Here is a 20528-nt window from a genome sequence, read left to right as displayed (position 1 = left end):
AGCAAAACGTCAAGAAACAGATTTACCACTGTATTCCTGTCGCAAAGGGCATGTTTTGAATGCCACAGAACTTTTGCTTTCTATAGCAGTTGCATTTCATTTTAAGGACTCCAAGACTGATTCTTGCAAATCCAGTGCCAGGAATTCCAGCATATTCTTGCCTCCTATTCCATTCAACCTGCCTTCTATTGTTTGCTGGTTCAAAGTCTGCTGGGAGAACTAAACAGCTTTTCATTCACCTATTTCAAATTCTCCTCCAATAAGAAACAACCAGGAAAGTTTGGGGTATATTGTTTATTCAACTGCCACTTTACCACAAGGAAATCATAGGGGATTTCTCCAATAGAAAATGAAAGCTCTGGGAGCAAAGTGCATTACCGGACATACCCGCATCAAGCTACGCTATCCATTATAAGAGATTCATTTAATAATGATAATAATGAAAAGAATAATAACAGCTATTTTTATAATTGTATATTTAAAACATTCATAACACTTTCCCATACAACATCTCAGTAAACAAACCTGTGAAACAGGTTTCTAAAAATCCTCATTTTGCACATCTATTTATGTATTGTTTATTTAAAATATTTATATGCTGCCTTTCTCCTAAAATCATCCAAGGCAACTAACAATATTAAAAGAAACAAACTTGAAAGCTAAAATAATAAATTATTGCAATATTAAAAATAATTCAACAAATATAGTAAAACTTATAAATAAGAACAATATTAAAAACACAAGTAGAACAACAGAGTACAATAATTCTTTCAGTCAACCAGTCATTTAAAGGAAAGCCTGTCTGAGGAGAAAGGCATGGGGGAGAGGGAGAACAGTCCTCATCTTGATCTGTCCACAACAGGAAGGCAACTTGTGTCCCTCCAGATAATTGCTGTACTACAACTTCCATCAGCCCTAGCCACGTAGACAGCGGGGAAGGATGATAGAGATTGCACCCCAACATCTCAGAAGGCACAAGTTACCCACCTCCTGGTTGAATGAATGACGTGAACTATATTTTCTCAGCCATTAGTCTCAGTGGATCTATGGCATTGTAGCAGACCACGTTAGGACCTGTGTAAACAAGACGTGGTATAGAAATATTCTAAATAAACATAGCAATCTTGAAGAATCTAAGCAATAGTATATGTTTTGAAGTGTCAAATCTTTATCCTAGAGGCTGCTAAAAGGGGAACTATTATCACTCTGATTCCTCTTTGCCAGCCAGCTCTGAGGAGAGGAGGGGGGAAGAATGGTGACCTCTAGGAGCAGCCAGCTTAAGTTTCACCTTTTCATCACTGTCCAGCAATGGACTGCCTGAAACCATAGAAACAATCCATTGATGTCATTGAATTCAACCCGGGTAAGTGTGAATTCATAGCAAAGCATCATGGGCCCCAGACGAAGAAACTTTATCCAAAGGTAATTGGATGTGACATGGTTGAAGAGTTGCACCCCTCATAAACGACAACAGCAACAAGAGAGACAAGTGAGGCATTCCCAGTGGAATTTTCTGGCATTATCACCCTTTTGAAACAGCAGGAGATTTGCAAAAAAGTAACTTATTGGAATGTAAGGATTTCTTACCAACTGCAGAAGTAACTTGATCAGCTTGTTCTAGACCTTTGGCAACAAGAAACTGCATTTTTCAGAAATATAAGTTAAAGTCCTGAAGATACTCCATTTAACAACATATTGGCTGTAATGCAAAGATTTTATCTCATTCTTCACATACACTGCCATGCTTAAAACAGCTGAAAAGAGGGATCTTGATCTAAAGCAATTGATAAGAGTTAACTTAATTAAGCTGTGGGTTTTTCTAACTCTTCATGAAATTGAAGATTTGAGGGGTAGGGAATCAATTCTGCATATAAATGCTCAAAGCAGAGTTTTGTACAGATACAGAAATCCTCCTTTCCCAACCTTTTAGATCACAACCTGTCAAGGTAAGAGCTACACATTTTAAAAATACTGTGCACACAGTGAATTGCTAAAATAAGGAAAATAAGGTCTTGCTGCCTTTGAAGGCAATACTCAACTGATATCAACGTTAAGTACCGTGTTTCATTGTTGTAAGCCTCCTTGGGTCCTATTCAAGGAGAAAGGCAGGGTAAAATACTTAAAATAAATAAACTGCATTGGACAAACTGAATCCTAATTAAAAATTCTCTAAACATAATTTTGAGAACTTCAGTCTCCTTCTTTACTGTCCTTTTGATATAGCTGTTTTTCTCTTCAGGACATGCTTGAGGGTTTTAAACCCTTCAATGACATGTTTTCAAGCATTTCTCCTTGTCATCGGCACTAGAAACTTGGTTTTACAACACAAACACTATTCTATCATGCATTTACCATAAAAATAAACTTGATACAGATTTTAATCAACTCTTGCATCTAGTGCTTATCATGATGGTAACTCTGTAAGAACAATCAATTTGCAGAGGGACTACAACAGTGAAAAGTGGCCAAAGTATTTTTGGTTAGTAATTTGAAAGCACTTCTCCAACCACTCTCACAAACTCCTACCACCAGGGCTACTATCCCTACTTTTACCAATATGGCTCTTTAGGAGCTTCAGTGGGTCTTTATTAGGGTCAGTGAAGACCCACAGCACGAAACACAGCATGTTCAGAGTTATCCAAGGGTGCTGTTCACAAGACCTGAGCAGAGCTGTTAAGGATAGGACCTTTCAGAAGTCACTAATTCATAGGATTAGAGTACATCAGAAGTGATATAATGGCACATAATAACAAAGAATAGTAAAAGAACTGCTTGAAATAAGGTACTAGCTCTTAATTTACTTATTTAAAATATAATCCTGCCAGGAAAGCTCAGAAGGAAGACCAACCCACTGCTGGCAATCACACAATTTATCTGTGTACAGAGGTCCATCTGCAGTGCTACAGTCAGCAACAGAAGCTTGGCACACATGCATACCATATGCTGTTATTGTGTTAAAGAGCTAAGTAACATGTGAAATTATTGATTTTATAGAAGTGACTCACAATAAATAACTTTACTGTTAAAGCTCTTAAACAACTATTAATTGTTAATGTTTAAGATATACATATTCCTCTAATACTGGACTGAAATATTCAAATAGGAATATTGTCTTATTTCTCTATGAACTACTGCTAATTTCTAGATGTTGGGATAAGAGTATTTTAACAGTAGCTTTATATCCAGATGCCAAACTCCAGTTTAGCATATAAATAAATGGTTTAGAACAAATGGTAATACATAATGTTCCACCAAAGTAAATTAGTCATGTGCTCAGATCTTATGACCAGGTCAGTTAATCTCAGAAGGAATACACAGTAAATATTATGCAACAATAAACTTGCATCTCAGTCTAGTGTGTGTTGCCTTGAATACAAGTCCAACATTTCCACAGAACGTGCTTCTCAGTAAGTGTACTTAGGTTTGCAGCTTTTCATCAAAATATATAAATAACAAAATAAAGTACATTTCCTCCTCAACCTGTTTAGTCCACATTTCCTCCTCAACCTGTTTTTAATCCTTATGAAATTCACATGTTGAAATTAAGAAGATCCAGGATGCATAATCAGCATCTATGGTATCTATAAGAGCTGCAAGGCAAATGGTAGGTTGTTTCTGTGACCCAGTGAACACAATTAGCTCCCAGAGTTCAGTGGATTTCTTCTTGCCATCATAATCTAAAACCAGCTTATATTAAGAACCCATGCCCACTTTGCTGCATTAGGAGTATAAATCGCCACTAAGTATGAGTACACATTTGTACAGGCATCATTTCATTTCTTTTGGAATGGTATTTGTAAAAGGATGAGACAGTAAGAGCTGTAACAGCTGCACTTTGATGTTTACAATGTTTGCATGGTACAACAGATAAAATGAAACACTTGCAATAGTCTTAGAATAGAGCCAAAAATATTTTTCAGAAACATTCTTGCAACCTTTTCAGTTTATGGCAACCAAGGATTTCTAAACATGGCAAAGTAATTGTGTCTCCATTAGGCTAGCTGATAGAAAAGCAATCATGGAGTAAAAAGGTTGCTGTTAAATTTTTGTAACCATGATGTTTTAAGATTTTGGCATCATGAACACTACGAGGACTATTATTACAAGGATTCACGGATCATCAAGTCCAGCCTGTCAATGAAGCACAGTGGGGATTTGAACTCAAAACCAGATGCATAAACCGCTGAGCTATCCAGCAGTTCATTAACAGCAGTAAGCCTTCAACTCCCAATTCTTCCATTTAACTTTTTTAACACATTGCCTAAGGAAGAGACCAGTGGTTTCAAAAGCTTGCACACTTTTCAAGGCCTTTTGATTTATCTAATAAAGGGTATCACCACAATACAGATTTTGGAATCTGAGATACACATAGCATCTAGTAACAGACGAAATATCACCACCTTGCCACAGCAAATGCAGGCAGAAGTATACAGTACATAAGCTGCCTTAAGAACTGTAACTTTTTATACAGTTTTTAAAGTAAGCTTAATGGCCATCTCCTCTCTCATCCTGGTGCCCTATGGTAATTAGTTCACTACTAACTACTGTGAGTCAGCAGCTACACAGGCTAACCAATGTAGATAAAAGATACTGCACTAGTACTTCCAAACCTTCCACTCAGAGCATGCTCATTTTCCCTCCTGCTGGATAGTTTTGTAGTCTAGACTAAACTCATCTTTTTTTTTTAAAGCTTATGTTCAAATTACAACAATATCTAAATACGCTATATGAAGCTCAATTCTCCAACAGTATTTTCTGTGATGTTTTCACTTTCTTCCCTTCAGGCAGGAGCCACTAACAGAAGGCCGAGCGTTTGTTATAATATCAGTCTGACAGAAGGAAAACATAATGCTGCATATTTGTCCATCTGGTGTGTGCTTCTTCCCAACAAAACCTTTTGATTTCAGAGGCGAATTCTTAGCCAGGTTGCAAACTGTCTTAACTTTTGCAGGTATTTGTTACTGCTTATGTTATCTTTAAGCTTCTCTATGAATGTTGCTTCTTTCCAAATTCCTTTATTTCTCTTGACAGCTTTCAATTCAGCTTGAAGCAGCCATTTGTGAAGCTTCCAGTACAGCTGGGATTCATGTACCAGTCCTTCTATATTCACTGTTCTGCCAAGCCCTTGCCTCAGGATCTCTTCATTCAGACAGATGCTGGAAAACCTGCCCTGTTTAGAAAGGACATTTGTTTTAGGTTTTAGGTGCTTGTCTTATGCAGAAAAATTACAGCCACATTATGTCTTACAAATACCTTACAAATGCTTACAAATCACTTTACAAATGCTGAGCAAACAGAAATGAATGCTGCAATGCTACTTAAGAGTCACTCCCTGTTAATCCAGTAGCCATTACATCTCAGTAAACATGTTAAAAGACTGCAACTACACTGGCAAGCTGAATTGGAGCAATTCAATTTTGCTCTTTCTTGATCTGCAGCCTATTTTACGATTCTGTTCAGATTAGGTGATCACATGGGGACTGCAGATTGTTTCACTGCCAATGTTCACACTGGACCCTAAATCTGATGCAGTTTGATAATTGCCACAGCCCACAGGCCCTCTTCCTTTGATCTCACCCTCTGCCCATCCCCAGCTTTCTTTTTTAATGTTCATTGTAAAGCAAGTGGGCTGTTTAAAGCATTGCAGGGCACTAAGGAAAAAGAGCAGTTTTCAAAAGCTGTCCAGAATATACACACATATACACACATACTGCAGAAACACAATAGTCTGCTGTAGTTCGCTGGAGCTGTTTCTATTTCATATTGGTTTTTTTCTTTTTGTTTATGCAGAAGTGATCTAGCAATAAACTAGCATATCCATATAGTGATCTAGCACTAAACATAATGGCTAGTTTAGCATGTCACCAAAAACTCATAGGCATGCCCCTGCCTCCTTTCGAAGGAAACAACTGATCACCTAGAGAAAAGTCTGTTTGAATCTTTCCATTTAGAAAAAAGAAGAAGCCTCCAGCAGGAGAGAGAAAAAACTCCACATCAGAAGCAAAAAGGACCGGACTGATTCAAAATTGATCTGCATCATGTGATCAGAAGAAGAGGGGGGAAAAACAAAACAAAACCCACAGTCATTCATTTTACACCCACAGCAAATCCCACAATATTTGACCATGTCATTGCAGCCAGGATCCTGCTTCACAAAAAATTGTCCACTCACCACAACATTTTGATTTACCTTATTTACTACCACAAGGCAATGAAGCACTGAATCCTTCCTTCCCAGAATTTGGAACCACATCATTTGTGAGGGTTTTACCTCTTCTTTTAACCAGCGAGTCCCATCTGGTGTTAGCTCCACACCTGCAAGCCTGACCAGCAACAAACCATCTGAATGCCCTAGGCAGACACAAATAATAGCATTTTGTTTTATTACAACATTGGAAACACTTATTGACTTAATCAATTGAAGCAGCAGCACAACAGCTGGAGTACTATGTTGTTTTCAGACAAGGATCTTAGTTTTTTTATTTACAGTGGTGCCCCGCATGACGACAACCCCACAGAACGACGAAACCGCATGACGATGCCTTTTGTGATTGCTATAGCGATTCGCAAAACAGGCATTTCAATGGGAGAATTCCGCTTGACGACGACTTGGTCCATGCTTCGCAGACCGTTTAATCACAAAATGACAATCTTTACAGCTGATTGTTGGCTTCACAAAATGGTCTCCCACTGTTTTCCGGACCCCTGCTTCGGAAGACAGCGATTAAAAACAGCTGATCGGTGCTCACAAAATGGCTGCCCTATGGAGAATCTTCGCTGGACGACGAGGTAATTTCCCCATTGGAACGCATTAACCGGTTTTCAATGCATTCCAATGGGGAAACTTTTCACATGACAACGATTTTGCTGTACAGTGATTTTAACGGAACGGATTATCATTGTCATGCGGGGCACCACTGTATTTACTGAATTTTATGACCTAGACATAGCATGCTTGCAAATGAGGCTGTACTTCCACTATCACCAGGTTATTTGATAGCTCAGTGCTTTAAGTACCTGGCTGGGGAAGCAGAGGTTGGGAGTTTGAGTCTCCAACTGTGCCTCCTTGACAGGGGCTGGACTAAATGATCCATTAGGGTCCTTTCCAGCTCTGCAGTTCTAAGATGATGATGACTGATTATAATTATTTCTCCACAGGAGGTTTAGATGATGTCACTGCAAATGTGCAACACTGCCAAACCTCTCTACAGCTTCTATCATCTTTTTGCCTTAGCTAGAAAAAATGATTCATCAACTTAAAAAAACGAAGTTATGCTTCACCTTTGTTCAGAGCATGTGTTCTGGGTGGGGTATAGAACAAAAAACAATACACAAGCATGTACTTCATTATAGCATTAGAGCGCACAAAAAGCAGACCTGTGGCATGTCCCTGTTCATTATGTATGAGCCTATTACCATCTAGAAGATTTCTGCAGCTAGGATGCTACAAAAAGGATTGACCTGCTACTCTCGAAGGAAACCCTTCAACTGAGCTATTTCCGTCAGTCCAACAGTTCTGAGCAGAGCTTGTCCTCAGATTAAAAAAAAGCACAAAACACCATGTCCAGAACTTTTGCCGCCAAGCAATCACCTCAAAGGACAAGACTCCTCATTTCTCATTCACTAGTGGAAGAATTAAGGTAAAAACGTGGCTCAATGTATCATTTAAAAAGGAGCTGTATTTTAAACATATGTCAAGGTACGTTTAGAGGTAATAGAAGAACATAAGATAGGCTCAGATGCTTAGGTAAAGGTAAAGGTTCCCCTTGACAATTTTTGTCCAGTTGTGTTCGACTCTAGGGGGCGGTGCTCATCCCCGTTTCCAAGCCGTAGAGCCAGCGTTTGTCCGAAGACAATCTTCCGTGGTCACATGGCCAGTGCGACTTAGACACGGAACGCTATTACCTTCCCACCGAAGTGGTCCCTATTTATCTACTTGCATTTGCATGCTTTCAAACCGCTAGGTTGGCGGAAGCTGGGACAAACGACGGGAGCTCACTCCGTCGCATGGATTCGATCTTACGACTGCTGGTCTTCTGACCTTGCAGCACAGGCTTCTGCAGTTTAGCCTGCAGCGCCACCATGTCCCTTTGATTCTAGAAAAACCAGGAGAAACTGCAAACACAGTTCCCCACTTAGGCAGTTGATTTTCCCACATTTGGGGAAATCATAGGGGTCAGCACATCCAAAGTGCAATAGATGAGCCTTACCCTGGGAAAACCACTTTTACAATACAGTAATGGTATCTCCCCTGCCACATGCTTACAGTTCTACAATTATAAAACCACTGGAGAAATTACACTCAGTCCCAGCACATATTCTGTGAGATTGTGTTTCTCAGAACAACAGACTTCAAGCCCTATTAAAAATGACTTTTGGAAATACCTCTTATTCTAAAACAGTTGGCAATGTGGTGGGGGATTCTTTGAAATATAGACGCCCAAAGCTCTTTCATATAGGCAGAACTCATTCTAAAGCTGTCAGGATTCTGGCATTCTATTTTGCTTTTTTTTACTCTGTTGGGGTTGATTTCCAATGGATTTCTGTTAGCAATATAGCACATACATGTTTTATTTGATTTTATTTTTAATCCACTTAAGTCCTATTTTTTCTATTACAAATGTAATAACTTGTAAACCGCACAGAGAGTGCTTGAAGCACTATGGAGCGGTATATAAGCAGCACGCTTTGCTTTTGCTTTGCTTTATGCACCACCTCTGCTGTTTCTTCGATCCCTAAATCGCCCTTACACAATCACCCTGTTGATTTACTCACTTTTGTGTAAGGAGATACAGCATACCTCCTTGTGCAGGCCTGAAAAAAGCTCAACAACATCTTCAATGAGTACTTGTTCCCGTACTACAAGCTTGAGCATTCAGGGCATATTTTCAAAGATAGGAGTTGCTCAAATTCTTCTGAAATACCCCAACACTACTGCGAAAATATTCTAATCTGTCCAGGCAGACTATGGAGAGCAGAATATATATTGTCTACAAATGGTTAATGACTTTTTAACTTTGGGGCCATGACCTTAGTCATCTCTTTCATCATACTTACATCTCCTCTGCAAAGATGAAATGACTGGAAGAGTAATAGGAACATGTTCGATTTCTAATCCTTGCTCAGTCACTCGTTGTAATCGTCCCCGGAGCTTAACATTCTTCTCTACGAATTCTAATGGTATTTCCAAAGCATTTGTAAATTTGGTTGTCTGTTCATTCAAAAGAGAAAAAGAAAAAAAAGTGAAAAGGCAAGAAAAATATTTTAAAAACAAATGTAATATAAGTAACATTAGAGTGGATCTCTGTAATAGTTTAACTCATACAGTAGGAGTTTTCAATGAACTTTTCAACATCCATTAAAAATGCTTGGAGCACGTTCACATATCATTCATTGTCATCCACCTAAAGCCCCCAAGATGGGATGCTCCATATAATTTAAGTTAATAAATGCAATCATGCCTTAGAACTGGGACGGAGAAACTCAGACCCCGAGGCTGAATCAAGCTTTCTGGAGCTCTCCAGAGGTCCACATGCCCTTCAACATGACACTATTATTTGCTGCGTACTCTGATTTCATTTGGATTTGACTAGTTTACCTTTTCAAAAAGGCTGATCTCCTGCCCACTTAAATTTAGTTACTACCAGTAAAAACTTTAAGCCAATACATGCTGGCACTGTTGATGCCATCCTTTTAGTCTCCGGCCACTTCCATCACTGGAGTATGGCCCAGGAATTTCTCCAAGATTTAAATTTGACCTTTGAGATGAAAGAATATCCTCACTTTTGCCTTAGAGAAAACCTCCATCTGTAATATCTCCCTCTCTTATCTGACTAAAGGCTATCAAAATCGGTATGACACATATTTGTAAGCACATTTGTCAAACTGACACTTTACATTTTAATGTACATCTAAGATATTTTACATATACACTAGAAGTATGATACTGTATAGCCCTTCAGATATTCTGCCTTATAGCCTTACTGTATTTCCCTCTCTCAGGTATGAACCCATAACTACAACCCATTACTGGAAAAAATGGAGGATGAGGATTGATGATGGAGAATGGATGTTCATCTCTGCAAGACTAGAGGAGGGTAGGGAGGAAATAAAGGAGACTGCTATGAACTTAAGGAAAGCTAAGGGAATAACTAGAACTTCCCACCAGAATGGTCCTTGAATGAGCTACTCATATATTATCTAGCCTCTAAGATGATTAGACTACCAGGATTTAATTTATTTGCCAAATTTCCAAGGCCTCTGCACAAAACAGAAGACCTTGCAAGTAACATCTGAAGGTTTTGTAAATAAACAATAAAACAGTCCTATGGAATTTAACTTAGTTTGGCATTTCAAGGTCTAAAAGTGAAAGACATGCTGTATTTACACAGGAGATACAGGAAATAAACAGATTCTTACATAAAAATTCTCAGATTAAGCAACATTTATGGTGAGAAAAGATGGATGGCGCCGATTTCAAATTAGGAATATGGAGATCTGTAAAGCCCTCGATTCATACAGATAGAAAATATGTGAAAACCCTCCACTAGGTTTAGGATAAATAAGATGCAATACATGAGGGAATGGAAGTGGTGATGGAGGATAAAAGTGCAAGATCAGAGATTCAGGAGAAGCAAAAGGAAATGCTCCTTCTTGCAGCACATAGATGAATTGTAGAATTCTTTGCCACAAGGTACTGCATAGTGAGGCCCACCAACTGGGACAGCTTTAAAATAGGTCTAGAAGGGGAAGATATGGAGGCAGTGACAAATTTTACTTTCTTGGGCTCCATGATCACTGCAGATGGAGACAGCAGCCCCGAAATTAAAAGACGCTTGCTTCTTGGGAGGAAAGCGATGATAAACCTTGACAGCATCCTAAAAAGCAGAGACATCACCTTGCCAACAAAAGTCCACATAGTCAAAGCTATAGTTTTTCCTGTAGTGATGTATGGAAGTGAGAGCTGGACCATAAAGAAAGCTGACCGCTGAAGAATTGATGCTTTTGAATTGTGGTGTTGGAGGAGGCTCTTGAGAGTCCCCTGGACTGCAAGGAGAACTAACCTATCAATTCTAAAGTAAATCAACCCTGAGTGCTCACTGGAAGGACAGATCCTGAAGCTGAGGCTCCAATACTTAGGCCATCTCATGAGAAGAGAGGACTCCCTGGAAAAAACCTTAATGTTGGGAAAGTGTGAAGGCAAGAGGAGAAGGGGACAACAGAGGATGAGATGGTTGGACAGTGTCACCGAAGCAACCAACATGAATCTGACCCAACTCTGGGAGGCAGTGGAAGATAGGAGGGCCTGGCGTGCTCTGGTCCATGGGGTCACGAAGAGTTGGACACGACTAAACGACTAAACGAACGAACGGACTCAATGATCCATAGGGTCGCTTTCCAGCTACGCAGTTGTAAGATGAAAATGTTGATGATTAAGCATTATTGCACTCAGCTCATAGCTTACCAATTTAACACTTCTTGCCAGTAAAATCACTCCAGCTACTGCCATTCCAGTGCTGATATTCTGTAGAAAATAACATCACAAATTATTTCCTAAATCTCCTAAATCACATCCCCATTAATTTCATTTCAATAAAGTCTAGACATAGCTCTTTCACAAAGAAAAAAGGACAAAATAAAAATATGTAGCCACAGACAGACCATATGGTGCAGTGGACAGAGTAATGGGCAAGGAAGGACTCAGGAGACTTGGGTCTGAATTCCTGCTGAGCCATGGAAACTCATGGGGAAAGGGATGTGGAACAAGTAAAGCCACAATTTAAACATCTCAGTTAGAGCATATCCATTTATTCCACTGTTTGGTGCATTGTGGGAACAGTTGGTTTGCTGTGTTTTCCAGCATCCACATAACAAGCAAACCAATTTTCCCCCATTTTGCCGTCAGGGCACTCCAACCCACACCTTTTTGAGTCCATCATGAATTTGTACTTTTTTGCTGCAGGTTGGTACACACATCTAGTCCATTCCCAGACTGTGTAGTTGCTGAAAACAGACTAAAATCAAGCCTTGCAGATGCCAAAGCTGCCAAGGTTCCTTCTGGTTTCAATTTTCAGTATCGTAAAGTTGCTTAATAAATGAGCCACCAAGATATCAGCAAACTGAATACAGTACTTAAGAAAGCAAACAAAGACATGCCAGGTTTTTTTCTCTTTTTTCCTTCCTCTTTGTTCTCATGGAGACATAGGCTGACTCTTCTCCCAGCAGACTCAGTAGGGTATCAAACGTCTGATTTCTGGCTCCGCAGTCAGGTACCCAACTCACTGAACTATCCAGATAATGTAACCATGAAGAGATACTCTTCCAGCAATTATTCCTCAAGGCACCCATTCCTGTACTCAACCAAATATAGGGGAACTGGTGTGTACAGGTGGCCTTTCTTAAAGTCTCTGTAGCTGTGAATACCAGGAAGAGAGTGTTAAAGAGTTCTTTCTCATATACAGATAGATAGAGGAACCTTTGTATTCGCGAAGGCTTTCATGGCCGGGATCTAATGGTTGTTATGGCTTTTTCGGGCTCTTGGCAGTGTTCTGAAGGTTGTTCTTCCTAATGTTTTGCCAGTCTCTGTGGCGGGCATCTTCAGAGGACAGCACTCTGTGCTCTGGTGTAGTTTGTTTGGGAGTGGAGTATTTATGGCTGTGAGATAGGCTTTTGTCCTATTCAGGAGATGGGTGATTAGTGTGTCTTGTTGTGGGTGTATTGTTGTGATGAGAAGAGATTATCTGTCACTGTGATTGATGGGTGTCATTAGCTGGTCTTTTGTGTGTAGTGATCCCCGGTCCTTGTGGCTGGGTAGAGGTCATTGACCTTTTGCACGCTGTATTTTTCAGAGCTGAAAGCCATGTTTTGTTGAGTTTCAAACTTTCCTCTTTTTTGTTGAAGTTCTGCTGGTGCTTGTGGATTTCAGTGGCTTCCCTGTGCAGTCTGACATAATTATTGCTGGTGTTGTCCAGTATTTCAGTATTTTGAAATAGAATTTCATGTCCAGTTTGTTTTAGGGCATGTTCAGCTACTGCCGATTTTTCTGGTTGTTTTAGTCTGCAGTGTCTCTCATGTTCTTTGATTCTGGTGTGGATACTTCGTTTTGTGGTTCAGAATTCAAGCCCACTACAAAAATACAACAAATGTTATGGTCAGCAAAGGACAGAAGGGACCCCCTCACCACTTCAGGAGTATACCGGATACCTTGCAGTTGTGGCCAGCTATACATTGGAACCACAAAACACCCACTTGACTTCACTCTCCATGATGTCTGGCTCAAGGTCAGCTACCACACTATCTGGGTTGTCTGGAATATCCAAATCTTCCTCGTATAATTCCTCTGTGTATTCATGCCACCTCTTCTTGATGTCTTCTGCTTCTGTTAGGTTTCTCCTATTTTTGTCCTTTATCATGTTCATCTTTGCACAAAATGTTTCTTTAATATCTCCAGTTTTCCTGAGCAGATCTCTGGTTTTTCCTTTTCTGTTATTTTCCTCTATTTCTTTACATTGTTCATTTAAGAAGGCCCTCTTGTCTCTTCTTGCTATTCTTTGGAAGTTTGCATTCAATTTTCTGTAACTTTCCCTATCTCCCTTGCATTTTGTTTCCCTTCTCTTCTCTGCTATTTGTAAGGCCTCGTTGGGCAGCCACTTTGCTTTCTTGCATTTCCCTTGCTTTGGGATGGTTTTTGTTGCTGCCTCCTGTACAATGTTATGAGCCTCTATCCAAAGTTCTTCAGGCATTCTGTCCACCAAATCGAGTTCCTTAAATCTGTTCTTCGCTTCCACTGTGTATTCATAAGGGATTTGATTTGATTAGACCTGAGTAGGCCAGTGGTTTTTCCTACTCTCTTCAGTCTAAGCTTGAATTTTGCTATGAGAAGCTGATGATCAGAGCCACAATCAGCTCCAGGTCTTGTTTGTGCTGACTGTATAGAGCTTCTCCATCTTTGGCTGCAGAGAATATAATCAATCTGATTTCGGTATTGCCCATCTGGTGATTTCCATGTGTAGAGTCGCCTCTTGTGTTGTTGGAGTGTTTGTGATGATCAGCTTGTTCTCTTGACAAAACTCTATTAGCCTTTGCCCTGCTTCATTTTGAACTCCAAGGCCAAATATACCTGTTGTTCCTTTTATCTCTTGACTCTCTACTTTAGCATTTCAATCCCCTAGAATGAGAACACCTTTCTTTCGTGTCAGTTCTAGAAGGTGTTTTAAGTCTTCATAGAATTGGTCAATTTCTATTTTAGTTCTGTTTTAGGTTCTGTTTCTATTTTAATTGTTTTAGGTTATCACAAAATCCCACAAAGCCCCTATGGCAATATAATAACATGCCACCAATTTATCTTAATTATTATGTTGCTGCTTCAAATACAAGCAATGTATTCCAACAAATGAAAATCTAAGGAGTTTAGAAAATCTAAACATGAAACAATTTAATTACGCTGCCATGTTCAATGTGGGTAAGCAGGAATAAGGCCCATTTAATACAATAGTACTTATTTCCAGTAAATGTGCAAATGATTGCTGTTAGTCTGAAGACATAGTTACTGTTTCCATTTTCACTATCATATGTATTCACTAGTGGATGTCCTGTTGCTAGAAGTTGTGCCATATAAGTATGATGTCATCTGCTGCAGTGATTTCTCAGAAAATAAACACTTCCATCTCACCCCTAAAATCCCAAGTATCTTTTTGTTGCGTGGAAGCTGTTGGGGGCCACAGGGAAGTTTTTCATTTCCAAAAATCTCCAGTATTTGAACAATTCTACCACCTCTGGCCAATTTTGGAAATTAAAGATTCCCCTCTCTGGTCCCGCATCTTCTCAATAGCTTCCCCACAATGCATGGGACCCCAAGAGAGCCTTGGGACCTTCAAGAAGGGGGGGTCATAAATTTTTCATTCCCCAAAATCTGTGGATGACATCTACAACCTTATGCAGCAGAAGCTGCAGAACAGGATTTCAGCCTTTGCAATGAGTTTGAATTTAACTTTTTACAAAGTTTCTACACACATTAGCATCAATTTTGAAGCCAAATATTGTGAAGACACATTAAAATGTAACTATGAAGAACATGGTTTTTGAGGCACCTCCATCCTAATTTCCAAGTTAGAATGTTTACTTGACTAATCAATTTTAAATCTTTTGATCAGCTAAGGACTCCTACCCAAATGAATCTCATTTTAAAAATAGACTAGATCTCATGAAGGCTATAAAATACAGTAAAAAAAACACAGCCAATGAGAATTTCATAGATCTCATCATGATGCCAACAGCTGCAAGGTACACCGCATGGCAAAATATGCCCTATGCCAAGATACTGTTGAAGACATATTTGTAAATCATAATCCCTTTGGATCACAGGACTTTTGCCTCCGTGTAGCCAAACTCTCCACAGAGAATTAAGCATGCCTGTCTCCTTCCATCAATCACAGAAGTACGGTATATGGTGTATGTAAACAAAGGAACCTATCAGCAGGCTAGAGACGATCGGTGGGAAATTCAGAATATACAGTATGGCATTAAAGGTACTCCGTATTATTTAATCCAGAGCTGGCCACTTTTACCAACAAAACCGTCTCAGGTTTGTCACAGGGCTGGACAGAAAACGGCTTTGACGCCGAGGCTCAAACCCGACTTGGGCCCCGCAACAAGAAAGAGGGCACCTCTGAGCATACACAAAAGGCAGTCTCCTCGCCACAATCTACACCCACGCAGTTTTAAATGAGATTGTTTCAAGAAAGAAGCAGAAAGCCTCGACAGAAATAAGGCACTCTTAATGATTGTGGCTGCGATGCCTCCCCCCTCTTGCATGTTCCCAGCTAATTTATATATATTGCTAAGGGGGAGGGACTGGCAGCCGCCATCATCATTTGGCCGCTAACAAATAGCAGGCATGGCGTCCCACAGTCCCAGCGTCTCCTCCGACAGGCACCCCACCCACCCCCGAGCCCCTCGGCGTCAGCCTGTGACAAGAGTCCCTTCCTCTCTTCCTTTCTCAGGCTGTTTCCCGCGACGTACCCGGACAAGGGTGAGGTGCGCGTCCGCCCATTCGGAAAGGCGCGCGATGTAATTTGTCGGCCCTTCGCCCCGCTCTCCCGCCATAGGCGCCCCTTCGAGAACCGCCACAGTCCCGGCCGCGGCCTGTAGTTTCTCGTCCCCCTTCGCGCTTTCCCTCAGCACCAGGCCGCAGCGCCCCTTGCCGGACGGCGAGGGAAGTGCCACGGTGGCGGCCGCTTCGTCGAGGAAAAAAACGGACGCCCAAAGAGGCGAAGATGGTTGCCAAGGGGCCGTAAAACGTGCCGTCTTTTTTATCCTTCCCCGTTCGCGCACCCCTCTCGCCGCCCCGCCCAACACAAATGCTGAAAAGGGCCCGGACATTTAACACCCATGCTGTCACACTACACATAAAGCTTTCCTACCATGCTTTCAGCCTGGAGTGGGGAACCTGGGACCCTCTTCCACCTGTAGTTGGACTCCAGTTCCCATTAGCCCCAGCCAATAATGGTCAGTGGACTCAAATGGGGGAAGTCGTGGTGGAATGACTTTTGACAGGTTCCTGACTCAGCTGCAACACATGAAATATAAGATGGTTTCACGTGTTCTCATTTAGGGACAAGGGGCATTTTGTTAATATGCCAACTTCACTGCCAGCCCTCCTTTTCATTTGATCCACATCAACCTTACAGTCTAATAGAGGTGGGATTTCCTCTTAATAATTAGAAGTGCTTCCCATACAAATTCAGTATTTGAGGAAAACATCAGAGTGGACTACAGTCAAAGGCAGTGGAGCGAAACCTAAACTCGGTGGCAGAGCACAATCTTTGTGTCCAGTAGATCCCAGGCCCTGCCTTCTAGCTTGACTTGACTTGAGTTGAGTTTATTGTACGGTCATAGACCCAAAAATACAAGGATAAAAACATTACATAAAATATACAAAATAAGTTAGATATTAGAAGGTAACAGGAATATAAAAATTGAATCATGCATCTGTCTTAACACTTTACGGATTCTTAAAACTGAGAACAAACTTAGCCACTGACTGTGATATTAATTGGTTCTCTTCGGAAAGCAGAAACTTAAGGTAGTTTGTGGGAGGTCTACTAATGCATTTACACATTATCGGGTAGAGGTAACAGGTACGTTCAGACTTATATAAACTACATTCTAGAATGGTGTGTGCCAGGGATTTCAACTGTTTCTTCCCCACAGGGGCATATCCTTTCTCCATAAGGAATGTTATTAAAGCGCCCTTTTAACAAGGCTGAGGGAAAGCAATTGAACCTAGCCCTTGAGAAGACAAAATGATACCTTGGTACATTGATTTGATATAATTTGGTAACTTGGAAAAGTTAAAATTTATACCAAAGTACGTTGGTGAGCAGGTCCTGTCTGCACCTGCTAGTGAGTACTGGAGATCTATGTCTTTAATGTGTTGCATAAGCATTGTCTTGATGATGGCGTAAGGCTGACTCAGGAAGAAGTCCATAGAGAAGCCTAAGAGATGTAATTTGTCAGTAAATCTCTTGTGCCATGAGCTTGTAAAGACATCTTTTCGTAAATAGTGTAAATATCCACTGGTTGTGGGAGCATATACCACCTTCAATCAGAATTGAAATGCATGCAACCAGGCTTGACATTCCACCGATTGACGGCCAGCCTCCAAACGCAAGGCAGCTGAAGAGACGCATCTTGGCATAGCGAATAGGATTCACAGTGAGTTTGACAGAACACTTTCAACGGAGGGATTGAAACCGTTTATCCAAATCGCAATACCATACAGGAACTGTGCAAGAATTTTGTACTTGACTATCTGTAGAGCAGCAGGGATGAACTGCCCACCCTGGACATAGTGGTATCGTCTAAGAACTTTGGTTGTATTATTAGCCACCTGTGCTGCTGCTTGTCTATGATGAGACCAGGAGAGGGTACGTGAGAAGACAATTCCCAAATATATAAATGTTTTAACTTGTTCTATATGCTGGCCCTTGATAACCCAATCTTTAACTTTACTATGTCTAGAGAAAACCATTATTTTGGTTTTCTGGAAATTAATTGTTAATAGGTTGTTCCTGCAGTAACTTATAAATGCACGTAAAATATGTTTGAGACCAACTTTATTTATTTATTTACAATATTTTTTAGCCGCACCATAGTGACATGATAACTGCGTCATCTGCGTATAGTAGAAGAGGCACACTGATTTTAGCCAATTTCGGGGAGTGAAATTCAGGAGCTGTGCAGCTTTTAGGAAGGTCATTTAGATAGATTAAATAACATAGGCGCCAGAATACAACCTTGGTGAACCCCTCTCTCTGCCTGAATGGGGTTTGATAGATTCCCATCGACTCCACCTCTTACCCTAATTGTGGTCTGTTGGTAGAGGCTTCTGATAAGATATACTAGCCTTTTATAAATCGAGGAAGAGTAGAGTTTTTCCCATCAATTTCCTCTGGGTATTGAGTTGAAGGCAGATTTTAGATCTATAAACGCTGCAATCAGGCCATTCCCATGACAACCCTTATACTTCTCTGCGAGGTGATTCAGTACTATACAGTGGTCGAAAGTGGAGTGGTTCTTCCTGAAACCGGCGTGTTCATTCCCTAAGATATCCTCCTCCTCAATCCATACATGATTAGTCTATTATTCAGATATCATAAAGCTTGCCCAATATTGACAGGAGGCTAATTGGTCTATAATTTGAGGGTTCGTCTTTGTTCCCCTTCTTATAGATTGGTATCACTATTGCCTCTAACTTGGAGTATGGAATTTGCCCAGTGTTATTAATGAATGTAAATAAATGAGATAAAGGGGGAGCCCACCAGTCTACATTGGTCTTTAAAGACTCTGCTGGTATTAGATTGGGTGCCGGTGCCTTCCCTGATTTTAGGCAAGTTATTAGTGGCCTTATTTCATTTTCATTTACTGGGTCCCAGTTTGGCAATTTGTTTAGATCTAAGAATGTGATGTTAACAGTTTGTGCAGGTTTAGTTTCCTCAAATATTTTGGTGAAGTACTGTTCCCATATATTTGCCAGGATACTGCAGTAAGCTGATCCTGTTTGGGTGCCTAGTGCTCCAGAGGCCTTCTAGCCTCTCCAGTTAAACCGAGGAGGTAATACAAAGGCATTGGAAAGCCAATGTCTGCTGAAATGATCATATTAGAATCTTTCACTAGACCACCTTGCTGTCACTAATTTTCCCAGATTTAATTACTTTAGGCTTATTCAAAAGAAGATGTAATACCTCCACAGCCATGTCTAATGCAACTTTAAGGAACCAGGAAGTTTTCAGATCATAATAAGGTCCAGGCAAAACTAGAAACTGCTGTATTTTTATTTATTTATTTATTTATTTATTTATTTATTTATTTATTTAATATCCCACCTTTCTGGTCGGTTAAGACCACTCTAGGTGGCTAACAGCATAAAAATAGGACAATAAATATATATAAAACAATTTTACATATAGATATTTCAAAAATTGGGAGCAAACAAAGGGAGAAAGAAGGGCATCAGGGATGCCCTTCTTTCTTAAAACTATTACTGTATGTTTATAGCTCATGGAAAACCCAGAAACAATAGCTTAGGTTTATAAATCTAAGAAGGAAACTAAAGATATTGCAGTGCATACGGTAAGATTCACAGAAGTTCAAGTAGTAGCTGTCTAGTAATATTTTTATTGTAACTCAGCACACCTTTTTGGCTGTAGTAAGAAACACTGTTTTGTGAACTTTATACAAAAGTGAGGTAATGTGTTCTACTTTCATGAGGCAATTGTACTTGATTGCTGGAATGCACAACTGCTATCAGGGAATTTCTCATTACCCTGAAAATGGAAAGCAATTACCTGCCAAGGATGTTGTATGCCCTCATTTATTCCCAAGTGAACACCCCTTTTAATCAAACCTGAGTGGAAGTCTATCAGTCTTCAAATTAGAAAGTTTGTCAACTATTTCCATAATGTGTAGTCTGCACTGAAATTACACCAGTTAGTGTAATTCATTTACCTTTCCAGACAATGCAAATAGCCTTCAGTAATTGCAGCTCTTCTTTAAATATCATTTCAAATAAGTGAAAAGACAAATACTTCACTGCATGAAGTACTTAGCCTACAGTGGTCCCACAAAGTCTTATATCCCAAGATATAGGGATGTTTCAAATTCATAGGAATGTTTTTATAGATTATGTAATTATTTAATAACCAAGAACTGAACATTAGATGTTTTAATAGGGATGAAAACTTTAATAGGGCTGAAATCCTTTTGCATAATGTAAGAACATTTGCACATTTTCAGTCCATTGCTTGCCTGTAAATACAGTAAAGAGTCCCTACTGCACTTCTTGGGGGTAGATGTGCACACTGTTTTGATGTCTGTGTGCATGTTAGAGAATTGCAGCAGGCACTCTTTATTTACTGACAAGGAATGGACCAAAACTTACTGGTACAAATTTGCTTACATTATGTAGAAACAGTATTTTGGCCAGTGAGTGAAAAGGGCAACACTGAGCCACTCCTAAGATTCTTAGC

At 40.1% G+C, this 20528-nt stretch overlaps 1 protein-coding gene and 1 non-coding gene across 3 annotated transcripts; both read right to left on the bottom strand.

Moving 5' to 3' along the window:
- Positions 1-2712: 2712 nt before the first annotated feature.
- Positions 2713-16297, bottom strand: C3H3orf33 (chromosome 3 C3orf33 homolog). Of its 2 annotated transcripts, XM_020781942.3 has the most exons (5): positions 16021-16297; positions 11465-11524; positions 9058-9211; positions 6191-6351; positions 2713-5170 (listed from the first exon to the last, which is right to left on the bottom strand). In XM_020781942.3, the coding sequence occupies exons 1-5, from the start codon at positions 16102-16104 to the stop codon at positions 4904-4906; spliced, it is 726 nt and encodes a 241-aa protein (XP_020637601.3). In that variant the 5' UTR covers positions 16105-16297; the 3' UTR covers positions 2713-4903. The 2 variants fall into 2 exon arrangements, with proteins under 2 accessions (XP_020637601.3, XP_078245207.1); XM_078389081.1 differs by lacking the exon at positions 11465-11524 and having other exon boundaries at positions 16021-16233.
- On the bottom strand, positions 8107-8266 carry LOC144588524 (U1 spliceosomal RNA). Its single transcript, XR_013544131.1, has one exon. It is a non-coding gene; the product is annotated as a U1 spliceosomal RNA (small nuclear RNA).
- Positions 16298-20528: the final 4231 nt, after the last annotated feature.

This window comes from Pogona vitticeps, chromosome 3 (genome assembly GCF_051106095.1).
Source record: "Pogona vitticeps strain Pit_001003342236 chromosome 3, PviZW2.1, whole genome shotgun sequence".
Taxonomy (NCBI): domain Eukaryota; kingdom Metazoa; phylum Chordata; class Lepidosauria; order Squamata; family Agamidae; genus Pogona; species Pogona vitticeps.
This window is presented reverse-complemented; position numbering and strand designations above follow the sequence as displayed.

What these genes read in the sequence shown, in the direction of transcription:
- C3H3orf33 (XM_020781942.3), bottom strand. Translation starts at nt 16,104, where the DNA reads ATGGCGGGAGAGCGGGGCGAAGGGCCGACAAATTACATCGCGCGCCTT. An exon ending in CGCACCTCACCCTTGTCCGG is followed by an intron (nt 11,525 to 16,020) that starts GTACGTCGCGGG and finishes TATTTTCTACAG; the next exon opens with AATATCAGCACTGGAATGGC. An exon ending in TTCATCTTTGCAGAGGAGAT is followed by an intron (nt 6,352 to 9,057) that starts GTAAGTATGATG and finishes GTGTCTGCCTAG; the next exon opens with GGCATTCAGATGGTTTGTTG.